Raw genomic sequence first — 15,299 nt, 5'->3', positions numbered from 1 at the left:
CAATAGTTATACTATCCTACTTGAAAGTGTGTGTGCTTCATAACCACAGACTGCAGCATACTGCAAACTATACATTTAACCTCCTGTCAACTTTCCTTCAAGGAAGGCTAGCAGAATGCTCAAGATAAGAGTTTATTCCAGCCTTCATCAACCTGGTGCTGCCCAGATGTTTCAGAGTGGAAGTCCAAAACATATTGAGGGCATCAGGCTGGCAAAGGCTTCCTTATTTTGTGGTCATAACAAGAGTTCTGTGGGTTTCCCATAAATTAACAGATGCAGAGGAGAAGCAGCAGAATAGTTTTATGCAATGGAATGGAAATAGTTAGAATCAACATCTGACATGACAATCTTTTTTCCCCAAGGGCCATTACAACTTTCTATCTAGAAAGCTCTATTTTATAATTTAGTTATTTATTAGAAAAAGTTCAAAGAATGCCTGTCTCATTTCAAAGCACAAGACCAGCTAATAGAAATCTTCTTTACCTCACTGGTTAAACGTATCAGGAGAGCAGCTGCCTCTGAATATTTGCTTTGGCTTTTTAATACTTCAGCACTAAGCAGCACACATCTCTCTGCCAGCATCATGTTCCTAAAAGACATAAAATTTAAGCCCAGTTACATATATCTTATAATGCATGTTTTATCAGTGGTGCTTGACAGATTAGTATATGAATGTCAGATTAGTATATGAATGGCACATTTTAATTAAACAGAATTACCACGGCCCTTCCTTTACCAAAGGTGGTCTCATTGTGTTCAGGGCTAGAAGGACTAACTAGCACTGCAATATATAAGTTATATGGAGCATCTGCACAGGATTTAACCAAGTTTCTTCTTTGATAAGTTAATTATAAAACTTGTGAGTTCTTGTAGAACTAAATACATGATTAATTTTAGAGTATTTGGATTTTCCTCTGGTAGACCAAAGGTAACTTTGTTGCAGCTGGACTCTGCCTAGTCAATCAGAGCAATTTTATCCAAAAGTTGAACTACAACACACCACTGCCAGCACCCTATATTACTGGTATTACCCAGAGTAATCATGAATTACCCATTGAGGAATGAAAACAATATTCAGTAAGACTACAGTCTATCTTCTACCAGGAAGAAATGAAAATAAATAGCCACACTTACTTGCAAATATCCCTATATGTTTGAATTGCAGTATCCATGTAATGGGCAGGATATGGTCTAGGTGCTCCTGGCTGCAGAAAAGCAGATACTGCTGCCATTTCCTATAAAACAACAATTGGTGATTATCTACTATTTTTGCTACAAAGCTTTTATTACAAACAAACTGTATTCAAGTAAATTTCACATACACACTCTATTATGATTCAACTGCATTTTGCAGCAGCGGTGATTTGTGTTTTCACATATGCTTGTATAAAGTTTAAATGGCTCACACACAAAAAAACCCCCACAAATCTTCAAACCCTCAGAACTTACAAGATGATTCTATAAGGAAATAATGATGGATACTCAGCAAGGATGCTCAGGTTACCTTTAAAGTCACTTTGAAAAAACTGATTAAAATTGAGTCAGTTTTGTTTTGATTTATTTAACCTGGGCTAGTAACAGTCACATGTAAGATCAAACCAAGATAGAAGGGAACGTGGGGAATTTGGAAGGTGCCATGTGAAATCTGCATCCTGCTTCCTAAATTCTGATTCCCTTCTCTGATTGTTCATTTTAATTGCACCATCTAAAATGCCAACAACCCCCTCCTCAAACTCTGGCCACATGCTACAGTTATATGCTTCTCTTTCACAATAGCAGATCAAATACTCTAAACCATAGAAGGACTAGATAGCTCAGTTGGTAGAACATGACTCTTAATCTCAGGGTTATGGGAGTGGCTGCCAAGACCATATAATACCGGTCTTGAAAGACCTACATTGGCTCCCGGTACGTTTCCGAGCACAATTCAAAGTGTTGGTGCTGACCTTTAAAGCCCTAAACCGCCTCAGCCCAGTATACCTGAAGGAGCGTCTCCACCCCCATCGTTCTGCCCGGACACTGAGGTCCAGTGCCGAGGGCCTTCTGGTGGTTCCCTCGCTGTGAGAAGCCAAGTTACAGGAAACCAGGCAGAGGGCTTTCTCAGTAGTGGCACCCGCCCTGTGGAATGCCCTCCCACCAGATATCAAAGAGAAAAACAACTACAGTGGTACCTCAGGTTACAGACGCTTCAGGTTACAGACTCCGCTAACCCAGAAATAGTACCTCGGGTTAAGAACTTTGCTTCAGGATAACAACAGAAATCGCGCGGCGGCGGCGGCGGGAGGCCCCATTAGCTAAAGTGGTGCTTCAGGTTAAGAACAGCTTCAGGTTAAGAACAGACCTCCAGAACGAATTAAGTTCTTAACCCAAGGTACCACTGAACCAGACTTTTGGAAGACATCTGAAGGCAGCCCTGTTTAGGGAAGTTTTTAATGTTTAATAGACTATTGTATTTTAATATTTTGTTGGAAGCTGCCCAGAGTGGCTGGGAAAACCCAGCCAGATGGCGGGGTATAAATTTATTATTATTATTATTATTATTAATTCGAGGCCCCAAATTGGGCAAAGGATTGCTTCATGTGCAAGAGTTTGGACTATGTGACCCTTGTGGTCTCTTCCAACTCTACAGTTCTTTGATTCTATGACACAGATGATATGCAACATGACCAAAGGTGGGTAAATGCCAACCCTACAAATCACCCACATACCCACCCAACCTGTTTGAATTAGAAACATAGGATATGAAGTATCATCTTGTTTCTATGTGGGAAGGCAGTATGTGAGATAAAACTCCCTATTCTATCCAATTCTAATTTGCCAGTTCTTTCCAAACCTCACTCCCCTTTCCCCCACACCTGAAAAAAAGTGATAAACACTATTCACACCAGATTTTTAAAAATTGGCTTTAAAAATCAAGCACTACCTGTCTCTGGTCTTCAAAATAACTGAATCAAGGCACAACCTTACTCTGACATCAGCTATTACTAACAAATTTAAAGTCATGGATCTATTAAATTTAGGTCTTATAATTGGCTGGCAATAGTTTTGAAATGTTTGACTTTCGGCAACTATGAGCATTCATTTCATATGAGTGTAGAGAATCCCTGCTAGACAAGACTGAATAGGTCCATTTAGTTATACCAGTGGCCAACAAGATTCCCTGTCCAGAAAAAGGAAATGGAAGGCGAAAACATTCCCCTCCCACCACTTGCCTGTAACAATTGGTATTCAGAGGCATACTGCTTGAATCATTAAATTGTAGAGTTGGAAGAGGCCACAAGTGTCATCTAATCCGCACCCCTGCAATGCAGGAATCTGAACCCACAACGCTGAGATTAAAAGCCTCCTGCTCTACTTATTAGGTTCACTATATCACTCATGGCTATTAGTGAGTGATAGACCTCCCTTCTGGGAATCTGCCTAATCCCTTTATGCTTGTGACAACAACTTTCAAGGTTTCTGGATAATATTTAGCTTAATTCCAGAAGCTCAACATATACAGATGTGTGTTACATGAGAAAAACAACAATTCCATTTTACTAGGAGGCTCATTAAACATAGTTTTAGATAAAAAGAGGTTACTGGAAATTTATCATATAAATAATAGGAATTGTATACTGTTCCAAAACAATCAATATTAATGAACTAACCAGTGCTCCTGCTGCATAAAGCATTGCTTGATCATTTAAAAAGTCTTTCTTTGCTGTATGGTAGCAATTGTATGCCAGTTCATAATGTTGCACCAAGAAACACAGATCTGCCATTTTCCTGATCTGAAGCTCTGGCGCTTCTGGAGGATACCTAAAAATGTAAGACATTATGAAAAACAAAATTTGAGGGAAACAGAACATACCACATTCTTAATAACACAAGACTTAAACCAAGGTACAGATACTCCAACGTTGTGCTTCCCCGAATTACCAACCTCTGAATGCTCAAAAGAAGGGCACTAAAGTGACCACCATCCCTGGTTAGTATCTAGCAGCTGTTTCCAAACACATGGAATGGATGAATGGATTCCATGGATGCGGATGAATTCATCCCATGAATAAAATGAGAGACTCCATGGAAGAAGTCCTCCAGTGACAGTAAGCTCCTTCCAATCACAGAGCAAAATCTTTGGACCCAACTCAGTGACCAAAAGCAAATAGCGTAATTTTTGTAAAGTGTTAAACATCACCTCTAATTTCAACGGTAATCTGAAGGACGGAGTTTTTATAGGCATGCTCAAAAATACAAAACAGATTTCCAATGTGGATTAAAATAGCAGGATTCTTGTCAACTTTTCTTTTTTTTTTTTAGTTGCAATAGTTGTACAAGTTAAAAAATGAATAGCTGTTAAATCAGCAGTCCCAGGGCATGTAGATGAACCACACCTATTTATTAAAATGCAGAAGTGTTATGCTTTATATCTAGAAGGCATGCAATGGAGGTAGTTAAGAACACGTATTTAACTGGTGTTACTAGTGATAATCAATACATTTTAAGACAATCTTCACACAACCATCACCACTAAAAACAAAAATTATAAGCCTAAGGTGGATGCAAGTTTTTAATCTTTGAACAAATTAGGATACAAACTTAATTGCCTGATGCGAAGGATCATATCTAAGTTTAATAAGCCAAGATGTGCACAGGCCTTCTGTCAATGAATGTAGCCCCTTTCTTCTTAGATGTGATGTATCTAAATATGGAATTTTTGATTAAGCATAGTTACATCCAAACTTGGAAATTGTTGTCACCAGCTTCTAAAGAAGCCAGGATCTTAAACTACAGTTTGAAGCAAGTCTAATACCCTAATATATTACAAGCCAGTAATCATAGTTTGTTGGTTCAGATATAATGAGAAACTATGGTTTACTGAAGACTTCCTAGTTTAATCTCAGTGTAAAGTTTATTCTCTGGTTTAATCTCAGAGGGACATGGTTCTGTGCTAACAGAAGGTATACACATTTGAGCTTACTAAGAAGAGCTATTATTGTCTGAATACAGCCAATGTGTGAATCAATGACAAGAGAAATCACAAGGAACATATGGAAATCAGAAAGGCAAAACCTAATAGAAATCAAGTACTTGACATTTTTATGGCAAGTAGATCTACTCACAACAAGCCAGAAGTGCTTTTTAGCTCATTTACACTTTTCTCTGGAACTTTACTGCCACTGAACCATTTTTTGGTTGCAGAAAATAGTGAGCGACTCAAGCCTTTCCTGGATATCAACTGGAAAAAAATTGAAAATCTTATAGTATCATAGAATTGCAACACAGTTTATTATTTTATGAGCAAATAATGTTACAAAGATTTTAAAACCAATTTAAAGACTGCTTCCCTTGCAAAATCAAGAATTGAAATGTTCAAGTGCACTTCTGATGTAGTCTTCAGAAAACAGCTTTTAATGTTTGTGTGTTGGTACGGGCGCAATCTCTAAGTTCAATTAAAAGATCAGGAGAATGGTAGCTATCACACAGTCCTTTCCCTCTCACATGCAAATTCATCCCACTATTCCTCAGACAGCCTTAAATATTACATCTGCACCACCCTTCACCATGGTTAACAAAGCCAGTGTGGTGTAGTGGTTAGATCTCAGCAATGAAGTTCACTGGATGACTCTGGGTCAGTTAGTCTCTTAGCCTAACCTACCTCAGAGAGTTGTTGTGAGGATAAAATGGAGAGAAAGAAAACCATATAGGCCACATTGAGCTCCTTGGAGGAAAGGTGGGGTATAAAAGTGATGACTAAATAATAGAATCAGGTTTACCAATGTAAGTATGACCAGAAATTATGGAGTGAGAGGCTGGATTAGCATTCACCATGCTTGAAGCTAGTGCTGATGTAGCCCTTCAACATGCTTCAGTCATTCAGGGGAATGGTGGAGAGAACTGGCACTGGAAATGGGAGGGACTGGGTGAAGGGAGCCATAAATTTACATGAGGCTCTTCTGCTCTCCTAATCAGGGTCAAGAGACCAGGAAATGTTACATTTCATAGCTACTGCTAAGGAAACGAAACTCTTTAGAATAAGCTTTGAATGTCATGCTCTACTCTATGGTTAAGGGTAAGTCTGCAAATGTGAACACAACTCTGAACCCATTTTGCACATGCACTGCAATAAAGCTTTAGTGAAACAACCAAGTGTTATTTTTGAAACAGAGATCTGAGCTGAATCAAAGGTTGTTGTTTTTTAGAAGTCAACACACATTTTCCCTAGTAGAAAATAAACACACAAACATTTTTTATTTATGTGGGTCTTACCTGTCCTCCAAAGGAACAAGATGGTGATTTTTCCTTTGAATGTGGTAAGATTTATGAAAAATTTCCTTTGAATATAAAATATTGAAAAGGATAGGTCTAATAAGGCTGTGTTTGCCATTTTTAAGGCACTATGCACTGCGACTGTTTCATGGTCCTAGTGCTAGAAGCCATTCATGGGCAATTGTAAAGAGAAAGCAGGTTTTGTAGAGTTAGACCCTCTATTATGAAGTTTTCAAATGTTATGCAAAGCTGCAAGGTATGTTCAGAGCTGTATAGATCACCCCAAAAAATGAAGTGTTGCACTTCTTAATACTGAAGCAGGCCTTCATCTAAATATAGCTTTATTCCTAGAGACAAGCTAAGATGATCAGAAGTTATCAATGTCTGTAGCACAGTGATGGAAAACCTCCAGCCCTGGCAAAATTTGGCCTGCCAAGCCTTTCCATTTGCCTTGTAAGTCCAGTTTCCAAAAACAATGCCTACTGCCCACAACTCATATCATATGTGATGCCATGTGCAAGGTAAAGACGCAGAAAAGTATCACAGTGGTACCTTGGCTGTCCTACTTAATCTGTTCTGGGACTCCGTTTGACTCCCGGAACCATTCAAAAACCAAGGCACGGCTTCCGATTTGCTGCAGGAGCTTCCTGCAATCAATCAGAGGCCGCAGAAGCTGCGTCGAATGTTCGGTTTCCAAAGAACATTCAAAAACCGGAACACTTACTTCGGAATTTTCAGCGTTCAGGAGCCAAAACATACGAGTACCAAGGCGTTTGAGAACTAAGGTACGACTGTGTATGGTTCAGATGGGCACACCCAAACCTTGTAGAAAGCAGGCCTGAACTTCCCACTCATCAGCCAAGGCTCTAGCTAATCACAACCAGACAGGCAAACCTTGACAGGTAAGCAGGACTATCCACCCTCCCACCCATCAATCACATGGTATCATTAAGAAATCAGGATTACAAGTGGGTGAGATCACCCATCTGTCAAAGTTGGAACCTGGGTTACGGGAAGATAAAGATCCAGCCTGTACTGACAAAATGGGTTCCCCACCTATGCTGTAGCAAAACACAGGAATTTTTCATCAGACAAGGCGTACTGTGCAGTAATGCTACAAAAATCCCTATTACTACAGAAAAAAATTAAGACAAATTCACAAATTTTAAAACCTACCAGCAGGATCACTACTAACTACCTCAAACGGTCTTAATGGAAGAAACTAGCAACAACCAGATTAGGAAACAGGCTGAAGCAGACGTGTCCCAAGGAGCAGTGTCATTTGTAAACCCCAACCCTCATTATTAATTTAGCAATAAAGTTCTGGGATCTGTCTAAACAGGACAGAGTTCTGCTGCTGCAGTAGCAGCAGCGGCACTAATTCCTTTTTAAAAAAGTAACCCCAAATGGTACCATGGAGAAAGCATTCCACAAACGGCAAGCCACCGCAGAAAATGCTATTTCTCATGTTGTCACACACACCCTGGACCTCTTGTGGAGGGGGCACACCAAGACGGGTGTCAATATTATTATTGCAAGGTCTGGGTCAGTTCATATGGGGAGAGGTGGTCCTTGAAGTATTTAGCTTCAAGGCTCAACCTCTGAGTCTCAAGATGGTGATTTTAGAGTATCTGACAACCTCAGTCTTCCTGATTCCTTGATGCATGTGAAAAAAAATTATCCAAAAGTAGTTTTAAGCCTGACACAGGTCCCCTGAGACGCAAGAAGGAAAAGCAAATGACTCACATTCTGTCAGATGGGTTTGGGTTCCTACAAAAAATAACTCAGGGTGACAGATGATCCCATCTGGAGGCCAGAAGCAAAAATGACAAATGATAGTAAGATCAGAAGCGCCACCCAGAGCCACCAGACCGATAGGAGTAACACAAGGCTTTTCTGAAGAAAACACTCAGGTTTTTTCCCAAACAGCCTGACTGGAACTGAAGCAAGGAGGGAGGGAGTATCAGGAGGGCATTAACTCCAGAAAACAGGCAGACCACTTTGTTGTAAGCAAGCATAGACGTTGACTACATGCCTGTTACATCTACTATAGATAAAACAGATTAAAGTGCATATCTTGCTGAGTTTATTTATCAGCTAGGCAAAAAGGCTTAGAGGGTGAATGACTTACCTGGTCATTAAGTTGCCTAATCGTTTTCTCTATATGCGGCAAAAGCCCTCTAAAGGTAAATTCCTGTATGAACTGTCGAATTCGATCATGATCTGTGAGTGTCAAACAGGTGCCATGAGGTGTCCATGTATTTGACTTCTTCGATTCATGCATGGATGAATTTGGTTTCACATAATCAGTGCCATCAAAACAACCACTCTCACTAGTGTGATCCAATTGAAGTGGATGACTCTTAAAATTATTTGATAAACCATCTACTGAAAAACAAAATATGTAAACAATTACCCATTTAAATAAGCTCTGATACTAATGATTGGAATTTTAGCAAGATTTTATTAAGTGATTATGAGTTAATTGACATCCCACCTTTCTAAAATGTACTGAAAATTACTATAATTCATAGTGGTCAATCCTCTGTATACAACATATTTTACAGCTACTATTACTCTATTCCAAATTAGATTAGTAGTATTTTAATCAAATAATTATATCAATATGCAAAATAAAATATAAGTGTATGTTAGATTTTCCCAGTCTACATGGATACTATTTAATGACATTTTGCAATGGTTATGCCAAATTATAGTGCATAATATGAAAGTTTCCAAACAAATAATGTACCAACTTACAAGAGGAAAACAATAGAAAATGAAAAGGTATAAAGTGGTACCTCAGGTTAAGTACTTAATTCGTTCCGGAGGTCCATATGTAACCTGAAACTGTTCTTAATTGAAGCACCACTTTAGCTAATGGGGCCTCCTGCTGCTGCCGCGCCGCCAGAGCCCGATTTCTGTTCTCATCCTGAAGCAAAGTTCCTAACCTGAAGCACTATTTCTGGGTTAGCAGAGTCTGTAACCTGAAGCGCCTGTAACCTGAGGTACCACTTTATCTAGCTGGCCACTACCTCTCATTTGACTAGCCTCCCGAGCCATTGGCCAACCTAATATGATTCACAGGAAGTCAGAGCTGTCATGACCTCAACATATTGAAGAAAACATGCAAATTCTATTCATGGTATCTGAAGGTAACATGGAGATTCCAAGAAAGGGATAAAGTATAAACTTAGAATTCTGACAACTTGGAATTACAACCGGAAAGAGACTAAAGCCAGCTCTCAGCTGGGAGCCAGTGAAATGTCTCTGAGGAAAGCACCAAATCAACTAATCAATTAATCAACTAATAAACAAATGTGGTTTTTAAACCCATATATATGCATTATCGGGACGCGGGTGGTGCTGTGAGTTAAAACCTGAGCACCTAGGGCTTGCCGATCGAAAGGTCGGCGGTTCGAATCCCCGCGGTGGGGTGCGCTCCCGTTGCTCGGTCCCAGCACCTGCCAACCTAGCAGTTCGAAAGCACCACCAGGTGCAAGTAGATAAATAGGGACCGCTTACTGGCGGGAAGGTAAACGGCGTTCCGTGTGCTGCGCTGGCTCACCAGATGCAGCTTTGTCACGCTGGCCACGTGACCCGGAAGTGTCTCCAGACAGCGCTGGCCCCTGGCCTCTTAAGTGAGATGGGCGCACAACCCCAGAGTCTGTCAAGACTGGCCCATACGGGCAGGGGTACCTTTACCTTTACCTTTATATGCATTATCAAACAACTAGAAAGACCCAAGACCAAACTCAGCCAACAATTGCCAACATTATTATAGTCCCCAGAATAGGCACAGGCAAACTCGGCCCTCCAGATATTTTTTGAGACTACAATTCCCATCATCCCTGACCACTGGCCCTGTTAGTTAGGGATGATGGGAGTTGTAGTCCAAAAACATCTGGAGGGCCTATGCCTGCTCCAGAAAGTACCACCACCATTTAGGTAGGGCAGTCACATTCCTACTCTCTTCCCCACATTCCTACTCACATGTTCTTAAGCTCCCCTTCTCTCCAAGAAAACCAGAAATCTGAAATGGCACAATCTGCAAAGAACCCTATGGTGATACCAAAGATATATAAACTAGGAACTGTATAACAGCATTAAAGGTAAAAGGTAGGTAACGGTAAAGGACCTCTGGATGGTTAAGTCCAGTCAAAGGTGACTATGGGGTGTGGCGCTCATCTCACTTTTCAGGCTGAGGGAGCCAGTGTTTGTCCATACAGCAGACAGCTTTCCAGGTTTTCCAGGTCATATGGCCAGCAAGACTAAACCGCTACTGGTGTACAGAGGACCGTGACAAGTGCCAGAGAACATGGAAACACTGTTTACCTTCCTGCCACAGCAGTACCTATTTATCTACTCACACTTGTATGCTTTCAGACTGATAGGTTGGCAGGAGCTGGAACAGAGCAAAGGGATTCGAACTGCCGACCTTCCAATCGGCAAGCCCAAGAGGCTCAATGGTTTAGACCACAGCGCCACCTGCGTACCATGACAACATGAAAGCATGGTTTGCCCCACAAAATAACTGAAGCAAACAAGTGTCATGTATTTGGTAATTATTATTTATTATGTGTTAATGAAACGCATTTAGCAAAAGGGTATATTTAAAGGGGGTGTGGTAAATTGTGAGATCTACAGCACCTGAGGTAACTGTAAAAATCTCAGGACATTCACTAATTCTATTTAGCTTAATTCTAATATGCATGCATTTCTGAAGTTCCTTTGCATTTTTGTAATGCAACGCAACAATATTTGCTTGTTTGCTCCACCTCTGCAATACATTCTTATGAGCTGGCTATGTTTCAACTAGGAGAGGTCTACAAATAAACTTGCCATGTATTTTAGCCTAGTGAACACAGCTTAGAAAGACAGAGGCTTATCTCTACAAATACAGTGAGCTTCAGAAACACTTCTAAAGGATCTAGAATTTTACCAATGATTGTAGTCTTTTACTGTTTGCTTAAGAACTCCAACAAGCTTTTATTTTATTTTTTAATGGCACCTGACTTGTAAGGGGGAAACTCTTGGTGAAAGGCTAGGGTCATACTAGGTGATCTGATCAGATCAATTTCAGGGGATGGGGAAAGTCACCAATCAGCTTCACTGTAGTGAAGTTTGTAGGAATTATAGAATCATAGAGTTGGAAGAGACCACAAGGGCCATCGGGTCCAACCCCCTGCCAAGCAGGAAACACCATCAGAGCACTCCTGACATATGGTTGTCAAGCCTCTGCTTAAAGACCTCCAAAGAAGGAGACTCCACCACACTCCTTGGCAGCAAATTCCATTGTCGAACAGCTCTTACTGCCAGGAAGTTCTTCCTAATGTTTAGGTGGAATCTTCTTTCTTGTAGTTTGGATCCATTGCTCCGTGTCCGCTTCTCTGGAGCAGCAGAAAACAACCTTTCTCCCTCCTCTATGTGACATCCTTTTATATATTTGAACATGGCTATCATATCACCCCTTAACCTCCTCTTCTCCAGGCTAAACATGCCCAGCTCCCTTAGCCGTTCCTCATAAGGCGTAGTTTCCTTTGACCATTTTGGTGGCCCTCCTCTGGACACGTTCGTTTGTCAGTGTCCTTCTTGAATTGTGATGCCCAGAACTGGACACAGTACTCCAGGTGAGGTCTAACCAGAGCACAATACAGTGGCACTATTACTTCCCTTGATCTAGATGCTATACTCCTATTGATGCAGCCCAGAATTGCATTGGCTTTTTTAGCTGCCGCGTCACACTGTTGGCTCATGTCAAGTTTGTGGTCAACCAAGACTCCTAGATCCTTTTCACATGTACTGCTCTCAAGCCAGGTGTCACCCATCTTGTATTTGTGCCTCTCATTTTTTTTGCCCAAGTGCAATACTTTACATTTCTCCCTGTTAAAATTCATCTTGGAAGAGCAAGATACTACTTGAATCATCATTGATACTGCAGCAAATACTTTTCAGCTAATCCTGGAGGAACAAGCATCCCTACATAAGCACTTGATACTTTTATGAAAACTCAAAACCACTTCATTCTTAGTAAGCCTTAGAATAATTATGCAAAGTTTGCTAGTATTATTTCAAAAGGGGGCTGAGACAGCGAGTTAGTAGTTTGTAGAAGGCCATCAAAAGAGTTCATAGGAGAACTGAGATTTGAGGTGAGGATTTGCAGCTCATATCCAGTGCTTTTTTTCTAGAATTTTTTTTTATTCTCATTTTTTTTATTCTCATTTTTTTTATTCTCATTTTCCTACCCATATTGAAATACTACCCCTCAATGAGGCCAAACTTAGATTCACAATATGTTTAGGGGTATGTGTACCCCTGCATACCCCCAGAAAAAAGCACTGCTCATATTACATATTACATTTTGATGGCAGTTACTTTATTATACCATGATGAAATAAGGGCACGTTCTGGCATGATTAAAATGGGACCTGCAGTATTCTGATAAACCACTGGTTTATTTTTATTTTTTAAACAGTTGTTATAAAAAGAAATATACCTTTGGAATCATTACCTAACCCATCCAGTGGTATAAAGTGATCAGAATTCTTATTTGAAATTACTGTATATGGGCCATCTTCATATGGTTCCTGTCAGGATAAAACATACAAAAAACAGTTTCAACTTTCTGAAAACATAACATATTTTACACTTCTAGAAATCACTAATTTCTTTCCAGCAGAATGCTGCTTGGATACTATTGCAGAGTATGCCTTGCATTCTCTAAGTTAAGCTGCAGTCTTCAGAGGCAGAAAGGGACACTGAATCTTCATCACCGGTGATGAGGCAAACTGCTAGTTTAGTCAGCTTATGTATGTTGAAAGGGGAAGTGCCTTTCACTTTTCCACTCACCTCAGGCAGCAAAGTGTCCTGGGCTAGCTGTGTTGGAAGGTACCAGCCAGCATTCAATCAATCAATCATATTATAAAATAATGCCAAGAAAGAACAAAAGAAGATGAAACTTTAGACTTCAACTGGTATGTGGATCTGCTTTCTCAATCAGACATTTAAAGACTGCGACAAAATAATTTATTAAAGGAAATAAACAGACTAACATACAGCAAAAAGGGTGAAGAGACCCTTCAGTATAGTACAGTAAAAGTTTTAAGTAAAAAAATATACCTGGGTTTGGATAGTGTTTTTCTGAAGATATTGGCTCCAGGGATCAGGAATCTGTTCATCTGCTCCTCGATTAGACCCACGAGAATTTATCTTAAGTAAATAGCACCCCTGAGTCCCATATCTCTGTTTCATTTCTTCATAAATTGAATCAGCCCTAAAAAATTGTAAAGTATTGCAGAATATTTTCAAACATCATCCTTCTTGATGGGTAATGCAACTTCACCTTTATTCCTGGCATGTTCACGTAGCCATAAGCCGTAGACCATAGTTTACCATGCACAAGCAAACGGAATCCACTCCTCCTCACTTGTACTGGGAAGAAACAATTCCTGGCTCAGCATTACACTTGGCCAGTTTCTTCAACTGTAGTTTGGGGTGAAACAAGCTGTAAAACTAAGCCTGGGGTTGTGATTTCTTTCCTCACAGCACCCATGCATGTTAAGTGCATGGTTTATGGCTTACTGTGGCATGTGAATGCAAACTAGTGTATACTGAATGAACAACTTTGCTTCAGCTCAACGTGCAAAGTTTCAGGAAGGAAACATTTCTCTTCAGAACTACAGAAACGGAAAAGAGCAGCAATCAGTGTTGCACAGAACAATTTATATGAAGCATTCTTGACAAAAATCCCAGCAGTCAGGAAAAACTAGTGATCCATCAGGAAATGTCCATCCTCAACTTAGAAGACTTTATGAAGAAAGATTAAGGATTGAATGAGAAAAAAACGTGAAAAAACAGAAACACTGTTGAAGTGACCAGAAATTTAAAGAGCTGAGGATACAGAAATAAGCAACTGCTGACAAGGAAGATTCTTCACAAGTCAATGCAGCCATAGTAATTCCAATTTAACACAGGCAAGGGCTGAAAACAATGGCAAACAGAATTATAATAAAGTCCATCAGGAGAAACATGAACAAGCAGAAGAGTATTCAGCATGGGTGTGGGTGGGTGGGTGGGTGCAAAAAATAATAATTCACCAGTTTATGTTTTATATTGTTATGGGCTAATTCTGGTCCTAGTGATTAACTGCCGACAACCATTTGAAAAGTCCAATTTCCTATTTTAAAAATGCACACACCCCAGTTGTACACAATGGTAACAGAAGGTACTAAATAACAAACTTTTAGAGTGTTTTGCAATATCAAGCACTTGCATTTCCTGACTGCTTCATGGAAGAGCTCATGAATTATTTTGAAAAAGCACCATTCTTTATTCTAAAGGAAAAAACATGTATGACTTAGAACACAAAATCCTAAAAGAATTTCCTTAACATGAGCCAGAGGAATCACACTTTATCTAGGAATCCTCTATGACCAAAATATCTAATTTAACCTACTTACTTTAAAAGAATACTTACTTTTGGGTTATTTATAGCGGCATAGTCCTACATGATTTATGCTTGTTACAGCAAGATATATTAGACACATAGTTTTTGTACACAAGGAATTACACCTGTACGTCCAAGAACTGAGGATCATGGAATTATCTTAAACTACATAGACATTAGCAAGTTTTAAATCAGCATTTCAGAAATCTTGTAAAGTGTCAGGGAAGCCACTTAGACAACCCTACTCACCTTTGTTCCTCTCCTAAGCTCACATCATGCAACAACACATAGTATTTGAGGGTGTTTGGAATGAACCATTTTGGATAAGAGTATTCATTACTATGTTGAATCTGATGCTGCTCTTGTGAAAGCTTTAAAAACTGTTCCACAGGTTCAGGTTCACTAGATGACACCACGAGCATACCTTAGTTGACATTAAGGATGAACCACAAGTTCACAAGTTAACCAAGAACTAGTTAATGCTTGGGTATTGTTCCAGTAACAACTTCAGTGCTTCTTTTAAACCTGTGCCTAAATTACATCTAAAGAAAAGCTACAAGTAAGTCACTTGTGATTAATAATAATAATAATAATAATCCAC

At 39.8% G+C, this 15,299-nt stretch overlaps 1 protein-coding gene across 4 annotated transcripts in view; it reads right to left on the bottom strand.

The window, feature by feature from the left end:
• Positions 1-15,299, bottom strand: part of TRAPPC8 (trafficking protein particle complex subunit 8) — a 52,483-nt gene that overhangs the window by 22,481 nt on the left and 14,703 nt on the right. For 2 of the 4 annotated variants that reach the window (XM_081918485.1, XM_081918487.1), the window contains 8 exons: positions 14,948-15,122; positions 13,372-13,525; positions 12,749-12,839; positions 8,384-8,640; positions 5,106-5,221; positions 3,651-3,801; positions 1,135-1,235; positions 484-589 (listed from right to left, as the gene is read on the bottom strand). In XM_081918485.1, the coding sequence (XP_081774611.1) occupies positions 484-589; positions 1,135-1,235; positions 3,651-3,801; positions 5,106-5,221; positions 8,384-8,640; positions 12,749-12,839; positions 13,372-13,525; positions 14,948-15,122 (1,151 nt within the window). The remainder of the gene's footprint in view (positions 1-483; positions 590-1,134; positions 1,236-3,650; positions 3,802-5,105; positions 5,222-8,383; positions 8,641-12,748; positions 12,840-13,371; positions 13,526-14,947; positions 15,123-15,299) is intronic. The other 2 variants (XM_081918486.1, XM_081918488.1) reach the window with 1 other exon arrangement.

This window comes from Podarcis melisellensis (genome assembly GCF_964234715.1).
Source record: "Podarcis melisellensis genome assembly, chromosome: 7".
NCBI lineage: Eukaryota > Metazoa > Chordata > Lepidosauria > Squamata > Lacertidae > Podarcis > Podarcis melisellensis.
This window is presented reverse-complemented; position numbering and strand designations above follow the sequence as displayed.